Raw genomic sequence first — 17,675 nt, forward strand, 5'->3', positions numbered from 1 at the left:
TGGACCGCAGGGATTCCATGTGGAACTTTTGTGGACAAACACTCTTGTTCAGATGTTTCAAGTCCAGTACAGCCCTTTTGGACCCGTCTCTTTTGGGGATGGTGAACAGAATAGAATAAACACCCCTCCCCACTTGAGATGGAGGAAACTTTTCTACTGCCCCTATTGCCAGAAGATGTTGAATGCCTGAATTTACGTCTGCATGTTTGGAAAAACAATGAGAGCGGGGGGGTAGGAAGAAACCTCGGGCGAGGAAGGGAGTTCATTTCTATTCTGTAGCCTGACTTGATCGGTTCCAAGACCCATTTGTCCCCTATAGTCTGTTCCAAAATTTGAACAAATTTTGAGAGGCGTCCCCCGAGCGCAGGTATTCCTGCATCAGAACTGTTTGCCTTGTTGCTTGCCCTGGCTGAATGATTGTCTGTTTCCAAAATTTTTGGAAGGGAAACGCTGGCGAGACCAGGCTCCCCTTTGTGATCTGAAATCTCTGTCACGCCCTCTGAATGAAGGGCGAAAGGAACGAAAAGGCTGGAAGGGCCTTCTGAATGTAGCTTTATCTCCTTTCTTAGAGGCCATTGGCATTGCTTTTCTTCTCTCCTTTGACTCCACCAGCACATCCTTGAGGGCTGATTCCCCAAAAAGTTTGGAGCTATCATAAGGCACCACTGACAGGTTCGCTTTGGAAGTGATGTCCACTTGCCAACCCTTCAGCCACAGGTGACGTCTGCCCACCACTGCAGCAGCAGATGCCCTGGAGGACAATCGAATGAAGTCCAATGTGCTAACCGCCACAAACACCTGGGCCCATTGGAGTTTCACTAATTGTTGTCTGAGGAGAACTGGATCAGTCAGAGTCTCATTGAGGAAGTCATTAAGCCACAATAAGCTGGCTCTTGCAGCCATAGATGCTGCTGCGGTGGACCGTGTTGCCAGAGTTGTCATGCACCCGTCTAAAAGCAAACTCTGCTTTCTTTTCTGACAGGTCCTTTAAGGAAGCTTCACCATCTCACAGAATCAAGGACCCAGTGACCAGCTGGGCTATTGGTGCATCGGTGCTGGGAGTTTTGGCAGGTCGGTAGTTTCTTGCTGGAAAGAATAGAAGTGCGTAGTTGCTGGCATAGGTTTCTTGTTCAATGCAGGCATAGCCCACTCACCTTTGATTGTCTCTGTAAAGCAATCTGGCATAGGCAACAACATATCATGTGGCTTAGCCTTAGGAAAAACCAAGTCCCCCTTATGAGTTTGGGTCGGCTCAGTGTCCAGCTTTGAGCGTAGCCCAATGGTAGTAAGTATTTTAGTCATAATGGGATTAAAATCATCTGGGGCAAATAGGCGCTGTGATACCTGAGCACATTCCAGCTCCTCCATGCCAGACCACTCCCCTTCCTCTTTGTCAAGGCCCAGGTCCTGATCCAGATTCTGGCCCCCTCCACCTTGGCCCCCCAAGCCACCAGTGGTATCCTCATCCAGTACCTGCACTAACTTTTCTTTTGACTTAATTGCCCTGGGTCTAACCTCCTTAGGGGTAGGATAGGATCCCCAGACTCCTCTCCTGAGAGGTCTGAAGAGTGCACTAAGACTGATTTTCTAGAAGCCTTCTTCACCCCCTTAAGATGTTTTTTCTTGCACTTTGCTTTCTTAGGGGAAGGTGCTGGAGAACTGGAATCAGAGGAGACCTTCGAGGACGAGGAAGAGCACTTATGTTTTTTAGATTCTTTGGATTTCCTTGTAGGTTTTCAACTGAAAAACAGTGTCAACAATGGCATTTTTCAGCCAAGCCTGCCACTTTGGTGGTACTGTTCTAGGGATAGCCTGGGAAGCAGCTAATTTAGTAAGTCCAGAGCCCCCTTCCCCATGGTCAGAGCTCAGCACACACAGATCAGGCTGATGAGCAGTGTCCTGACTTTTGGCGGGCTTTTCTGTGGACTCCACTTTGCGGCCACCATCTTGTCTTCCTTCTGGAGCGCCCGTTTGCGCCACCATTACTGCTCCCCCAGCAATCGCCCTTATCTCGGCTCGCGTGGGGGGAGGTTTAGCAAGCGGTCTGACTAACCCCTTCAGTTTGGCAGACAGCAGATTGAACGTGGCTTGTTCTTCTAGCCACCGCTTTTCTGCTGAAATCTGCCCCACCGCTGTGCTTCGCATCAGGCGCTTCGGCAGGCTGAGTTTGTGCTCCCCCTCTGTATTTGCCCTGTTCTCGCCGCTCAAAAGGTGGGAACAAACAGGGGGCCTCTCGCTCTGTACACTCGGACGGTCTGGTGACCGCCGAGAAAGGAACAGGGAGGACGGGGGAGTTGCCAGTCAATGTCCAGTTGAAGGCCGTGGGAGGAGAACTGGGCACCCGCAGTTTCACCCGCCCTGCCGGCACAAAAACGTTTATAACCCTCCCTGCCTGCTCCATACACAGGGAAACAGAGGAGGGAACGAGGGGGTGGGGAGCCAGAAACGGCAGAGTACAAACAAACGTATATTAATTTTTTATTTTAAGATGAAATGACAAAGAAATTGAGGGAAATTGATAAGAACAATGGGACAGCAAAGACAAAAGGGAAGAATTGAATAAGAACCTGACGAACGAGATGAGAAAGAGAACCTGCCAGGAGCAACGCAGGACTGTAAGAACTGGGCGGGGTCATCCCCGTCGGGCTCTAAGAGGCTTTCTATTAGCTATTTTACATAGTCCTGCCCAGGAGCACGTGATGGGGATAACCCACAGAGATGCCTTGATTGCAACAACCGAGAACACCATGCTGATCTGCACAAGGCAGTAAATACAATACAAAGACTTTCCTGAGGAAAGGAAATTATGTGACTGCCAGTTACACATTAAGCTATCTTAATGAAAACACAAGCACATTAGTATAAGTGTCCAGTACATCACACATTTAATCAGCAAACGTTAATATCCCACACAAGTTGCTTGCTTGCTGAACCTTCCAACACAGAAACAGAGCCCTTGGGAATGGGGACACTGAGCTCACGGTGTGGCTTGTTCTTCACAAGGTATGGTTTCTGAATGCTCAGTGTGAGGTAAGGCAGGTCCAAATCCATGGAACAGAAGAGATCCGAGAGGAGAGGAGAGGAGAACTGCATTGCACTTGGAGGTATCTGCGTGAAAGTCAGAAACCATGGGGTTCTGCACAAAGCAATGTTGCTCAAATGCCTGTGTTAGGCAGAAAAAGTGTAGAAATATGTAGATAGAACCTGATGGCTCTTTTTACATTGAATCAGAACAGCAGACTTGTGGTTCATACCAATGATTATTTCAGAAGTTGATTAGAACAATGATTCTCCCCACACTGAATTGCACCTTGAGAACATAAGCTACTATGTTGGCCACATCGCTATTCTGTACCCCTTACAGCAGGGACATGCCTCCAATATTGACTGCTACTCCCCACCAATAGAGAAGCAATGACACCACCCCATGACTTATCACCCTTGCTCAGAAAGCATAATCCCATCTCTGGGCGAAGGGGAAGTTAAGACACCAGGAGGCACTATTAACTGAGCTGTTCAGCAGTTGCAAGGGGGATGGCTGTCCATTGTTCTGATCAAGAAAACATCTCTTAAGTGCTGAGAGAAGGATGTCTGCTATTTCAACCGGGGGGGGGGCACTGTGGGTCAAGTTTATTAAATACATAATTGAATGCTTCTTAAACTGTATGATATGAAGGCAAATCAGGACTTGGCTGAACACGCTAGGTACCACTCTGGAGCTGCAATGCAGATTGAAGCATGTATTTAGCAAGCTTTAAAGCCATAGATAAGATACACAAACACACCATGTAGATAGGGACTAGGTTTATCACTGTACAAGATATAAATCCCATGTGTGTACTTCAGATTGTCTTGCTACTGGATTAAAAAGAAAATGCACAATCTATATGCCTACAGATAGCTGTCCCCAACAAGCCATCCTCTTTTCTAACAGACCAATCCTCTTCTCCCAACAGACCAAAACTGGATCTCCACATGCAGCCAGACGAGGGAGCAGAATGAGCTATAGCAAGCATTTCAGAGTACAGGCACCCATTTTAATTTTGCACGTCTCTGGATGCTTTTCTAGGCTGAAAAAACACCTCCGCATAAAACGAAACTAGCAAGCAGGGAGAGGGCTGGTAAATAAGTTTCCTCCCGGACACGTTACATTTTTCACTTACAAGGGGCTTTTTCTCCTCCATGACGGAACATTCAGGCACCCTATTCCACAGCTGCACCTCACCCCCCTGCCTGCACCCCAAAGCTTCTAGTGTCTTATTTTGCTGCATGTGTCTATCTGGCCAAGTCATAACAAAACATGATCCTGATACAGTATTTATTCTCCCTTTCCTGTGATTTTGGCACTGCTCGGCAAGTGAACAGGAGATGTGTAAAAGAGATGGTGCAATACAGAGAGGTGCCCTCCAATTCCTACAGAAGATTACTTCTCAAGATTTATTCAAATCCACCAAGCTACTGCATTCTCTTTAGCCCTTGAGAGGAACAGCTCACCTCCCACTAGAAAATGAAAATGCCGACTCAAAACTATAAAGCTAGAAGCAGAAAGGTAGTCTCCCAAGTGCTTCACTGTTATGTACTGCCTCAGTTGTTTCTCTTCCCCTCCTGTTTTAAGGGTCTCTTTCTGCCGCCAACAGCAACATATTAAACAGCCCCAGAAAACAACTCTACCTCCTGTTGAAAGATGCTCAGCAGAAAACAGAAGTAGAATTGCAGAAAAGTTCTGCTGCAGAAGAGAATGAGCAGGGATGATTCTAGAGAGCCATACCCCACCCCAGCCCTAAAGGGGCACAAAAGGCATAGTCCAGCCTCTTCCTTGAAGGAAACAATGCAACTGCAGCAGAGAGAGAGAGAAGAGAGATCAGCCAGCGCCAAGGGGAACAGGAGGCCGCTGGCCTGCAAGGATAGAGACAGAGCAGCAAAAACTATTTCATGTCGCTACTGCAGTCTGTGTAAACCACCAGGAAGGAAGCTGCACAATAGTCAACTGATCTGCACGATCAGTAGAAACCCCACAGACTTTCACTTAAGCAGCACATAATCTTTCAGAGAGTTGGGCAAGGGCAGTTCCTTCACTGCATCAGGCAGGAACTGGACTCCCAGGCTGCGGCGCACAGCATAGCGTGACAGGGTCTTTAAGGTGCCTGGGGCAGAGCACAGCATGGTCAGCTTTTCAGAAAGCTGCTGATCCCGCATGACCTCACGGGGCATGGCACCATTCTTCCGCAGCTCAAAGTGTCCAACGGCTCTGAGGAGTAGATCGAAGCAAGCGTCTTCCCTCTCGGTGCCAAGTCCTCTGACCAGCAGGGCAACCAGCCTGGAGATTGGGGTCTGCCCCTTCAAATTGACCACCCGGACCTCTGCCCCAAATTCCAGGAGGATGCTCACACTCTCTAGGTTTCCCTTCATCGCTGCCCAGCTCAGGGGGGTGTCGTCGTTGTAATCTAGAGCATTGACAAAGGCACCGCTTTCCAAGAGCGTTCGGACACATTCGGCATTGTTCTTAAAGGCTGCCCAGTGCAGTGGTGTGTCCTTGTTTCCATCCAGAGCATTTGGGTTTGCTCCATATTCCAAGAGAATCTCCATGCAGGTCTCATCCTTTTCTGCTGCATAGTGAAGTGCTGTTCGGTTGTACCCGTCAAGGGCATTGACCTACAAAGGCAGAGATTCCTCAGTGATGCTAAGAGTTAACGGCTGCAACACGAGGCACACTCAACACTGACCTCGGAGTCATAATTGAAGCACCCCAGGCTGCCCAACCTGCCATCATGCTTACAGCAATTGCCTCTTCACATGACTGCCACAACCATAAGCAGCCTGGGAGGGGGAGTGATTGACACACTGGGGGGCGGCAGGGGGGGGAGAAAATCCGTACCCACTTTTGACGGCTGTACACACGTATGGCTTTTTTTTTTTTTAACCACATCTGTATAGGGCTAATGTTGTAAAGTAGGATCAGGGAACCACTCAGTGCAATGACACAGATAAGAAGTGCTAGACATTATGGAAATGGGTCAGGGGCTGGGGAGAGAAGGAAGCTGCTTTCTTTGGTGAAAGCTCTTTTGGGGGAGTCACGTACAGTTCCACTCTCAAAAGCAGTTTGAAACACTGGATGCAGTCCTCGGTTCCCAAAGGAACCTTAGAACTCTCACTGGGCACACCTGAAATAGCTATTTGGATCTCTAGCACCAGTTGCAGGGGAGTAACAGCAGGAGAGAGGGCATGCCCTCAACTCCTGCCTGTAGGCTTCCAGTGGCATCTGGTGGGCCACTGTGTGAAACAGGATGCTGGACTAGATGGGCTGCCTTGGGCCTGATCCAGCAGGGCTGTTCTTATGTTCTTAGCACAGATAGATTCATGCTCAAACCCAACATTTTCAAAATTTGAGGGAAATTTGGTTTTAGGTGGTATAATGAGCAAGTGGTCATGACCTTCCTAAAAGCTGTAGATACAGGCTTTACTTTGGATGACCATTCCCAGTCCTCCTGACTATGGACTGAGCTAATGGTGAAAGGAAAAACTAATGCAGTCAGAGGAGCTTTCAACTTATCCAGTTGTATCTTAGTGCAGCTAATGTTATAACACAAGGTGAACTGGCGGGGGCAGGGAGAGAACCTAAATCTTTTACAAAGCAAAAGGTATTCACAGTGCAGAGAGTTCTTTAAGCCTATGCAAGATGGTAGCCTACTAGCATGGTCGCTAGGAGACTAAGCTGTGAATCCCTAGTTCAATTTTTAATTCTGCCACAAACTCACTAAGTAGCCGTAGGCACATCACTATCTCATCGACAGAATAAGTCTATCAAGAACAACCTACCTTGCAGTAATTTCTAAGATAACATACAAGAACCACTTGGAATACTCAAATATGTATCGTGTTATACTATTACTATTACAGCTCTTATACTTGCGCAGAGTTTCTAGAACCATTCTTAAATAGTACTCAAACTCTCCTTACCTCAGCTCCTTTTTCCAGCAACAGCTCAATGCAATCTGCATCAGCAACCATGCAAGCACAGTGCAATGGCTTCAGGGTACCATGCATACAGTTAACATCTGCTCCCTATAGGAATACAAGGGGAAAGGAGGGGATTCAGTAAGTCCACCTGATCTTGAACACTGCAATACTACACCTTTGCAATATATGCTTGCCATTTAATAGCAAGAGATGCCAAATCCGGGTGCATCTCATTTATGATAAGCCAATGGGATGAACAAATCACCCGATTAAAGAAAAGATCAACATCAGGAGTCTGTTGCTCCTCTGGCGTACCCCAACACTGGCATTTGCCTTTGTCCAGACAGTGGCCCATTTCTGATGCACACTTACAGATTCAGCTTTGAGCTAAATGTCCCTAAGTCAGTTCAGAGGCACAGATACAGATGTCAATAACGTACACTTGTGTCAGCAAGTGTGGCAATGCTTTCTCCAGCATTACACCTATTTCTTTAAAGTAGCAGAAGCAGTCAACCCAAACAGGGAGGATTATCAACATTCCACAGGGTCTGCCCAGCTTAAGGAAACCTGGAAAGGAGACAACTGCATCTTGTTTACTCTTTAAACCCTACTACAAAGCCCCCAGGCAAGAGGCATGAAACTCAGGTTCCACTTGTGGCCCATTACAAACAGCTGGCACTTGGACTTTCTCCCCCATTGATACAAGGAACTCTTTTTTGAGTGAATCCTCTTGAAATGCACTGAATTTGCAGGTAAAATGTTGTCAGGGGATATACTCATAGGAACTAGACATGGCAATACAAAAGGACAATATGTGCTAAAGACCAGCTCAGCAGATTCAGATGCCAACATTAAATCTCTCAATGTCCAGATGAATTACATTCTCAGGATTACTTCGCAAGTCTTAACAGGCCATAGTTAGAAGGAATTTCTTCCAAAAAGGAATAAAACTGCAACATATGCAGCAACGTATGACAACTGCACATGCAGCTTATTGCTGCATACATAGGTTGGGAAGCCAAAAATTGGTTGGCCCCAGCCAAGAACCAGGACTTGTTTTCTACTTCCTTGCAGAGAGAACAATGCCATGTGCTTAAACGTCTACTAAAAAAATAAAAGCCCTCACCTCTTCACTTTTGCACCCTCAAGTGGACTGCCACCATTTCTCTCCCTTTGTGTGTGTGTCTAGTATTAGAATAGAAGAGACACAGGTCCTGCTCTCAGGCTATTTAGTTCTATGTACAGGCCCTTGTTATTGTACACGTGCCAGAAAGAAGCACTACATTACTTAAAAGTACAGTCAAGATGGAAAGTACAGTGGACAACATCAAGGACTCATCAGCTTCCACAAGCTTTTTGGCCACTAGGCTGAATTACAGTATACTTAATGGGCTCTGACAGATGCTTAGAGACATGGGAATTAATAGAGCAAGGCAGCTGGCAACATCGATCAAGCCTAATATGGAAACCTGCATATATAAGAGCTGAGTAATTGGAAACTGAAGTCTTATTACCACCCTTTGGAGCTAAAGAGAATGTAAACCTCCTTTGAAGAACAGAAATGTCACATTTAAATAGACTTGAGGATTATTCTTCAAGGAAACACAAGTTATCTGTCAAGTAACTAGACTAAACCACCTTCCTTGGTCTCCCTTCTTTATATAGTCAAAATCCATAGACTACCTTTTCACTGCAAAAGATTTGTTAGCGATAAGGAGCAGCTTTCTCACCAGGAAAATGGTTTTTAAACTTTTCTCAATATACTACTTCTGACACACTTTGAAACTGCCTGCATGGCCATAAGCTGCTGTTGTTGAATAAACACCCGAATGCTATTCAGTTGCTCCAATTTACAATTAAAATTGGTCAGGGTGAGCATGCAGGTGCCAAACCTGATGCACCATCACCAACAAGGAAAGAGAATCCCTATACTCAAAAAACAAACAAATCTGGAGGGTGTATTCCTGTGACCCAAATCAGAGTTCTGTGGAGTGCATAACATGTAAGAATTAAGGTCACCAAGATAATCTTAGCTCGAACACCCTTGAAGAGCTTATTTCAGTTCTTACAGCAGGACTTTGAATACTCAGTTATAGTACAGCACCTTCATTTGGGCATGCTGGGGGCAGGGGACGCAACATCTCAACATCTGCTGCTCTCCCCATAATTCTTGGGCCAAAGCAGATCTAGACAAAACTCTGTTTTTCTTGCCTTCCTCCTCTGAAGAGGGGTAAAAGGAAGAGCAACAGGAATTACTTCCCATTCTTGTCACTCCCAAGAGACACTGCTCTGCACTAACAGCAGCAAGAAATGACAAGATGGGGAAAAAACATTCAGAGGGAGCTGCTTCCACATCTGTTCTGTTCACAGAAACTGCACTGCCTTCCTTCTACTTCTTAACTGCTTTCCCCCCCAGGAAAGCATCAGAATACAGTACGAAGGCAGCAGGGTGGATTTGATTTAAATCAAACTGATTTAAATCATGATTTAAATCACTAGCAGGGTGGATAAAAATCAATGATTTTTTAAAAAAAATCCAATTTAAATCAAAAAAATCCTTTTTTTTTTTAATCATTGATTTTTATCCACCCTGCTAGTGATTTAAATCGTGATTTAAATCAGTTTGATTTAAATCAAGTCCACCCTGGAAGGCAGTATTATTTAGGTTGTTAATCTTCCCTGTCTTGAAGACAATTCAGGGCAGATTACAATACAAACACAGCTGCCCATGACACACATAGTCAACTCAAAAGGTCAAGATACTGAACAAGTTTCAGTGAGATCTTGTGGCAGGCTTAAAAACCCTAGTTACCACTCCTGCCTCTCCCATCCAAGTGAGCCAACATTCCCTACCTATCCAATTCCACATAGCCCACACTGGTATCCCATTCTCTCACAAGATCACTGGACCCACCATTCTGTATCACCTGCTCAGTATAAACCACAAAACCTTCCATCAGCATTCCCTACTTCCCAATATTAATTCAGATAATCAATTATTAGAATACAATAGTTATAGCAATGATCATACTATGCCTGGTATTTTGTCTTCTGAAGGATATGAATTTTTATAAGGGTTTCCTCTCATTCAAGCTACATTTGTTTGGTACTAGAGGTCAGAAGATGGTGCCCAGATAAGATACAGAGCTGCCTTACACAGAGTGAACTTGACAGTAGCTCTTCAAGGGCGTCAGGCAGAGGTCTTTCCCTGCTAACTGAGATCTTAACTGGAGATTCCCAGTATCTAGGACCTTAAATATCCAAAGCACATAGTCCACTACTAAGCTATTGCCCCTTTGAGCTTCGTAACAGCCAAGAAGATTCAATAAGCCTGGCACAATGAATGGTGACATCTACCCAAACTCAGACCTAGTTTTAGAGAGAAACAGCTGTTGTTGCTCCCCCATGCAACTCTGCCCACTTGTGAGGAAGCTGAAATTTGATCTACAGCCTTCTCACAGCTTTCACATTTAGAGGGTTCTTGAGAAAGGGTATGTGTGGCAAAGTCATAACCACTAAACTATGTTACATGTGTCATAGAAACACATGTCCTCACTTTTAGGACAGCCACGTGATCATTTCTGTACTTGGAGACAAATCTGTGAAGAGGGAAGACTAGCCTGCCTCTATGAAAGGTTCCCACCCTGGAAGTGGGGAGGCAAGCAACACCCCTCCTCTCCTGCTTTAAGACAGCTACTGGGGCTGCAGGAGGAGGGACAATGTTCCTTGTGGATGCCTGGAGTTGCTGAGGAACTCCAAGTCTCTATTCCTCCCTACCCCCACCATATTACTTGGCTGGCCTTCAGGAAGTCTGAAAAGGTATATAGAAGTCAAGTGAGGAAGTAAGAGGCATCAAGGAAGCGTTGCCAAGGTTGCAGCAGGGCCATATTAAGACCCTCCCATGGCTTTTAAAGGTATCAAAAGACAAACTTTCCAACAAATCTAGAACTTCAGTCCATTCCCACATACCCTCCTGATCAGGTCTTCAACATTGTCATGCGGGAAGGATCGGATGGCTGCTATAGTCCGGATCAATCGCTCCGACAAAGAATATTTACTCTGAATGCTCTGCATAATATACCACATACTGGAACTCAGGTTCCCAGGGTTTTTTTAATGGTTTTTCACATGCTCCAAACTGCCTGGAAGACACAAAATAAGGTTTAAACAGGTTTTAAGCATCATTTGGCTCCCACCAAGTCCCAGAAAACCACAAATAATAATCACTGTAGAAATAAAATAATACTCCGCACTTATTACATTTCACCAAAGTCAGGAAAGGTGGTTAGAAAATAATTCATCCTGAAAATTAAGGACTGGCTTAAACTTGCATGCACTGTTCCCTCTAAGATGTGTGCATGCTCACAAGTTTTTGGATGTCTGCTCAATTCATTTTCAATCCCGCTCAGGTTGAATCAGGAAGGCCCCATTCTGAATGCAGGTGCGCGCACACTGCCTTGATACTGCCGCCCAGAACAAAACTCATTGCACACAGAGATGAAAAAAATTAGAGAGACCACTGCTTGCATACCCATCACCTGATAACAGTAGGAAAATGGCCCTTTATAGACAAGCTTTTAACGTTGTCTGGTTCCATTTCACTTTCTTTGACTGCTGCTGCCTTTTATGGTTTTTGTTTTTTTTAATTAATTCATTTTAAACTAGGGTTACTTATTGATTTGTTGATTTTATTATTTATACTTTATTGTTTAGTAGCCAACATAAGGCTGCTTCACAGGTAAATATCTTCAACAATCAGCAGCCAAAGCTGTGAAGACCCACAACAAACCAAGGCTCTCATACGCACTAACTTCAGAGCACTACCAGTCTGGTTCATTACTGTAATGCTTGACGGATGGATGTGGCCTCCCTGAAGAAATCTACCTAGGCACATGCAAGGAACATCAAAAGCAAGCTAAAATGATGGATACCAGGGAGGCAATACCTGTACAACTTTCAATACTAACATGCAGGCAAAATCACTGGCATGATCCAGTGCAACAATGGGAGGTGATGAATACAGAAATAGAAGAAGAGCAAGAACAATAAGAATAGGAAGAAGTGACCAGAAAAATAGTCTTGCTCTAGACAATTAAGATGAGACTAAAATAAACGGTATGTTTTTTAAGACAAGGATGGGACTGAGTGAGTCAAACTTCAGTTGGTAGCAAATTCTAAAGATAAAAAGCAAGGGAAAGGCAAAAGATAAAGCAAAAAAGAAATGTGATGTTTAGGAGAACAATAGAGCCAGAAGAAGGCAGAGACGACAAAATACAATTTAGGCTCAAAACATCTATGCTAAAAGGGTCAGAGATGTGCTCTAAACAGAAGAATCTTGACAAGAGAACTGGTGAAAGCTATCACCTTCACAAGAATTCCAGCAGTAAGTGTGGAAAATCAATATTAGAATAGTAAAAATATCTTGGGCTGATTCCCGTAACAGTTCTTCTGCCACAAGGAGACTTTTGGGCAGTTGCCTCATGATAGACCTGTGCACAACTTATTCTGTGTGATGAGAAGGCAAAGCACTCAGTATCTCATCAAGGCTCAATACAATGTAAATGCTCAAAGTCAAGTCATGCAATGTCTTGGGGGGGCAACTAGGCACTTCCCCCCACTGAAGAAAAAGGTTCCACATGCATTTAACCAACAGCAATTATTTCTATCACAAGACAACTGTCTGGAAAATCACTTTTCACAAAAAAACAAGTCTATTACATTACTTGGGCCTTAGGAAATTCAGAACATAAAGCCAACTGTATAAGAACATCAGTGTTATTTGTGCCAAGTCACAAACTAGGATTGAAACCTCTTTTAAACACATCTTGCTCCCATGATTCTTGTTGCTATTTAAGAAGAGAGCTTTCATAGTCTAAAGGGGATGGGGGAACCCTCACTACCTTGCACATATTGCATCTGGAACAAAATATGCAATTTTTAAAAGTATATGCAAATCACTCCAATTTCATTTGGGGTTTTCTAGCGTCAAATCAGGGTTTGCAGGTTGCCAGTTTAGTAATGGCCCGAGGCTACAAACTTACAGTACGTGTTACACAAACATAATCTCAGCGCAAACATAATCTTAGCAGTGCATGGTTGCAAGCAAGGTGAAAAACTGGGTGTGGTGCAAGGCATGCTGTAAATTCAAACTGAGGGTGCAACACTGAGGTATAAAATTCTCTGAAGCATTTATTCTTCCTTTTTCTTTTTTTGCTCCAACAACCCAACCAGAAAATAGCAGTGTGCAAAGATTTTTTTTTAAAGGGGGGGGAGGGGCCTGTCCTTGAGAAACACAACAAACAGCTATGATTACCAGTACCTTCCAGATAGGACAGTTGATGTTACAGACAACAGATAATAAACCAGTATTGTTTGCAGCAAGAAAACTGTCAGAGAGCCTTGAGGAGAGAGATTAAATACCTAAAGGCTCCAAATCCTGTGAGGCCAAAGCAGCCATCCTCAAAGGAGGCCCGACCTTGCATGATACACTTCTCTAGCTTTGCTTCCATTTCATCACTCTCTGCTAGGGGCAGATAATATTATTGCATCAGCTGTATTTCTTCCTCCTCCATCTAGAGTGTGGATATGTTCGTATCTATGCACAGGTCATCTCATATCGAAAGGCTAAATTTCCCGTGCATAGAGGTTGATCTGCACTGAGGGTTGCATCGGTCAGTACTGAGTTTTCAGCACATAAGAACTGTTCTGATAGCGTTAATATTCACCGACTAAAACTGCCACTTTTTGGCGGCTGGTCCATTAGGAAAAACATCCCCAAGAGGCAATTTTGTTATGTCAAACTTTTACTGAGACCAAAAGGGTAGAATGAAATGGGCAAGCTTCCGAGTTCCCCAGGATGCTTGCTTTTTAATGGCCATCTGACCTCACCATTGCAATCTCCTCCCTGTGTGAATTTCTATTAATCACACACTTTATTTATTTATTTGATTTTTATACCACCCTTCCAAGCTGGCTCAGGGCAGTTTACAATTAAAAAACGGAAATCACTAAAAACAATTAAAACAGAAATACAAATATAAACACCAATTTAAAAACATCTTAAAAAACAATTAAACTATCAAAACATTTTAAAACCTGAAAACCAAGTTAACATTAAAACAATTAAAACTAATTAAAAACCCTGAAAGGCCAGGCCAGCTGATACAGCTGATATGTATCAGCTCACAGCTGATACATCTGTCAGCTGAGGATCGCCCCTCCAGCTAGTCCATGAAAGTTTCCACCACAATAAATCTGTTCCTCTGTCATGTGCCGCAGGATTCGCTGGCGTCCCCATGCAAGCGGGAGCCTGAAGGGACATTTACCTCCCAAGAGTGAAAAAACAACAACTGTGCATGCGGAGGTCGGTGCCTCAAGGCACGTATGATCGGAAGGGGCGGGGGAGCTGCGAGAGGAGACAGCTCTGCCGGGGAAGAGACCTCCACAGCCGGCGGGAAACGTAGCAGAGGTCGTGCAGCAGCAGCAGCGGCTAACCCAAGCGGGGGCCAGAGGAAAGATGCACCCACCACCCACCAACGCGCACACACCCCGCCGCCGCCGCCCACAGGGGCAGAGGGGAGCAGCCTACATCGCTCGCAGATGGCGGCGGCGGCGGCGGCCTGGCCCTGAGACTGACGTCACCACCGAGCTGCACTCACCGACCCGCCGGCGCCAAGCCGACCCGCGCCCTCTCCGCGGCCGCAAGCGCCGCCACCCGGAAGGTCAACCCCCAGCCCGCCGGAAACGAGGGCAAAGTCGCGAAAGGCGGGAAACGCCCGCTTCTGGAGTAGGCCCCGCCCTCCACCCAAGTCTCTTCCAATTATCCACGACGCCCGTAGGTAGGGCCCGCCCCACATTCTACTCCTCCCAATCGTCTTGCAGCTTCATTGCCAGAGCCAGCCTCTTTCTCAGGTTTTCTCCTCCACTCACCTACGAGATTCAGTCGTAAGTCCTCCTTCTGCGCTGCGGCGGCGTCTGTCAAAGTCTCACCGTCTTTACCGGGAAGAAAGTTCGATTGAGTTCAGTCCTAGATAAACCCTTCTTAGGAGCAGGCTGAAAGGTGCAGCGGGGAAAACTTGTAGATCTTGCATGCTTTCTTGCTTTAGGGTTGTCCTGTATTTCAGTTTGACAACCTGTGGCTCCACTGAACAAGCATTTGTGTACCATGACCATAAAGCCTGTTTACTCAGTCATTGACTTCCTAGTAAGAAGACTGTAACCACAATGCCTATGAAACAGAAGAATATTCAGTAATGCAAACAGCTGTAAAGACTTTGTACAGTCTGGTATATGATGATGGCTTTAGAAATGAGGCTCCATACACCCACACTTTGCCTTGGTCTTTAATTTGGACATTGGGCTGGGCAAAGATGCATCCAGGCAGACATTTAACAGGTGCAGTTTCCTAATCACTTCCTAGAGGGGCCCCTGATTAATTTCTGCCTGATGCATCTCTGATCAATGCTTTAAATCTGTACTTCATTTTTTTCTTAAAACACACACAATGATAATTAAAAATAACAAATGCTTTAACAACTGTATCCAAAACTACAGATTATCGTCCCAGAAATTTTACATAAATCTCCTACTTTCCTTCAGAATGGTGTTATCAGCAAAACAGTGTGAAAGTTGTACACAAGTGACATAGCCATTCACACGTGCACGCACACACACCCTCACACGTGCTCCTCGTCCGGCCCTGGCAAGCCGCCATCTGAGCCCTGGGGATGGAGGCTGGGGCAGCCAGCAGGGAACACTGGCCTGCTGGGGCCTGGATGAATTGTGTGCCTGGATGGGTGAGGGGCATGTGCTGGAACAGAGCAGCAGACAGGAACATTCCCTACCAGCTTCCCTGCCCCCAGGACTCAGATGGCTTCTGTGCATGTGTGGAGGCCATCTGAGCCCTAGGGGCAGAGGCTGGAACACAAGCTGGCCGGAAGCGTGGTAGTGGGCAGCAAGGTCAGGGCAGCGAGTCGGTGGAACTGAGCAGCAGGTGGGAGCAGCAGGCAGGAACGTGACAGAGAGCAGCAGGGTTGAGGCCGCAAGTCAGCTGCCGTGTTTATTGTGGGCAACGTTGTGGGCACTGTAACCTCAAATGTGTTACTGCACAGACTCTGTTAGCACTAAAAATGTATTTTTCTACCTCTTAAACTCCAACTTTGAGGATCAATTGTGAAATAACAATCGGGGTCCCCGGGAGATATACAAAAGGCACTTTTCTGGCATGCAGTCTAAAGGCTAAAACTATGCAAATGGGCTACAAAATAATGTAAATAGCACTTCCTCAGTCCAAAACAATGTCACCAACCTTTTAAATCCCTGTTCAAAAGAGAAAAATGTTAAACTATCTAAGCCATTTTCCAACTGACCTTCACCAAATTTGAAGGGGTCACCTAGTGCATGTATGCTGATGGCCAGGCAGATTGAACACATTGTTTTGATTGTATAACAATATAATGTTCAGGTTTTACAATTGTGGAACTTTGTTTGAAAACACTGGCGCTATTGCACCTGTATAATAATAACACATGCTCCTAATGTTGAGAATTCGAAAGCATTGCTCTTAGCACCACAGTAACCTCTTCTGGTCACTAGAGGCATGAGGAGTTACGTTAATAGGTCTCTCTTGGTCAGTTAAGAGTCAGAATTGTTCAGTTGCTGTTGAAGGCTAGTGCCTGTTTGGGTCTGTTGTTCAATGGCTCTCTCTCAGTCAGTGTTTTAGTTTCTTAATAAATATTTATTTGTTTTAAAGTTAGTTTTAAAAATCAAAAATCAAATTTAAAAGACCTGAGTGAACAGAAAGGTCTTTACCCGGCATCTAAAGGAAAAAAGTGATGATGTCAGGCGAATCTCACTGGGAAGTCTGTTCCATAAATGGGGTGCAACCACTGAAAAGACCCTCTCCCTAGTAGCTACCCACCACACCTCATTTGTCATGACTCAGCTCTTGGAGCAGGGCCTAGCCATGACTAACTCAGAGCAGTTTAGTCATGACTAACAGTCTGTAAACTGTTATTTTTGCAATTTAAAATTGCATGTATCCAAGAGAGAACCTAGTACGGCCTTTTTGAACGTTGTCCTCTCTACAAAAAACTTTGTCCTCCTGACAGCCAATGAAATAGGCTCCTCTCTACAAAAAAGCTCACAACAAACCACTTCCTGAGGGGTAGCTGTGTTCACCCATAGCAACAAAAGCAACAGGACTCTTGTGGCACATTAAATACTACACATTTGTTGTAGAATTTTGAAGAGCCATTCTCCCAAACTCTCCACAAAGTCAGGTCTGACTGGGCAGATCAGGGACATAAGAATAGTCCTGCTGAATCAGGCCCAAGGTCCAGCATGCTGTTTCACACAGTGGCCCATCAGATGCCTTTGGGGAATCCACAGGAAAGAGGTGAGTAGTTATGTGCATGGAACTGCAGAGGTGTGGTTAGACGCCGGCAGGGGTCTCCCTTTAAGGGCGGGGGGATTGCACTTACCCCTCCCGCCGCTTTCCCCCTGCTGGCACTCCGTTTTTTAAAAAAGGTTTTCGGGGCGGCAGCGTTCCTCCCTGCTGCCCCTGCCCCCGTTGTTGCCTGGAAATACAGGAAGTATGGGCTATGCGCGCCGCCATGCACACCTGCCACACACGTCGCACATTGCATGTGCACACGCAGCCTGTACTTCCTGTATTTCCAGACAACAATGAGGGCAGGGGTGGCAGGGAGGAACACTGA

The 17,675-nt window shown here is 45.4% G+C and overlaps 1 protein-coding gene across 3 annotated transcripts; it reads right to left on the bottom strand.

The window, feature by feature from the left end:
• Positions 1 to 2,465: 2,465 nt before the first annotated feature.
• ASB8 (ankyrin repeat and SOCS box containing 8) lies at positions 2,466 to 14,745 on the bottom strand. Of its 3 annotated transcripts, none has more exons than XM_053297411.1 (4): positions 14,616 to 14,745; positions 10,927 to 11,099; positions 6,958 to 7,062; positions 2,466 to 5,652 (listed from the first exon to the last, which is right to left on the bottom strand). In XM_053297411.1, exons 2-4 carry the CDS (start codon positions 11,041 to 11,043, stop codon positions 5,023 to 5,025), a joined length of 852 nt encoding a protein of 283 aa, XP_053153386.1. In that variant the 5' UTR covers positions 11,044 to 11,099; positions 14,616 to 14,745; the 3' UTR covers positions 2,466 to 5,022. The 3 variants fall into 3 exon arrangements, with proteins under 3 accessions (XP_053153386.1, XP_053153385.1, XP_053153387.1); XM_053297410.1 differs by having other exon boundaries at positions 14,546 to 14,678; XM_053297412.1 differs by lacking the exon at positions 14,616 to 14,745 and adding an exon at positions 14,283 to 14,522.
• Positions 14,746 to 17,675: the final 2,930 nt, after the last annotated feature.

Source organism: Hemicordylus capensis, chromosome 2, assembly GCF_027244095.1.
Source record: "Hemicordylus capensis ecotype Gifberg chromosome 2, rHemCap1.1.pri, whole genome shotgun sequence".
NCBI classification, from domain to species: Eukaryota; Metazoa; Chordata; class Lepidosauria; order Squamata; family Cordylidae; genus Hemicordylus; species Hemicordylus capensis.

Excerpts from the sequence above, each read along its gene's own strand:
- ASB8 (XM_053297411.1), bottom strand. The coding sequence starts at position 11,043 with ATGTGGTATATTATGCAGAGCATTCAGAGTAAATATTCTTTGTCGGAG. Across the intron at positions 7,063-10,926 it reads TTGAAGACCTGATCAGGAGG|GGAGCAGATGTTAACTGTAT; the intron begins GTATGTGGGAAT and ends GTATTCCTATAG. Across the intron at positions 5,653-6,957 it reads TGCTGGAAAAAGGAGCTGAG|GTCAATGCCCTTGACGGGTA; the intron begins GTAAGGAGAGTT and ends CTGCCTTTGTAG.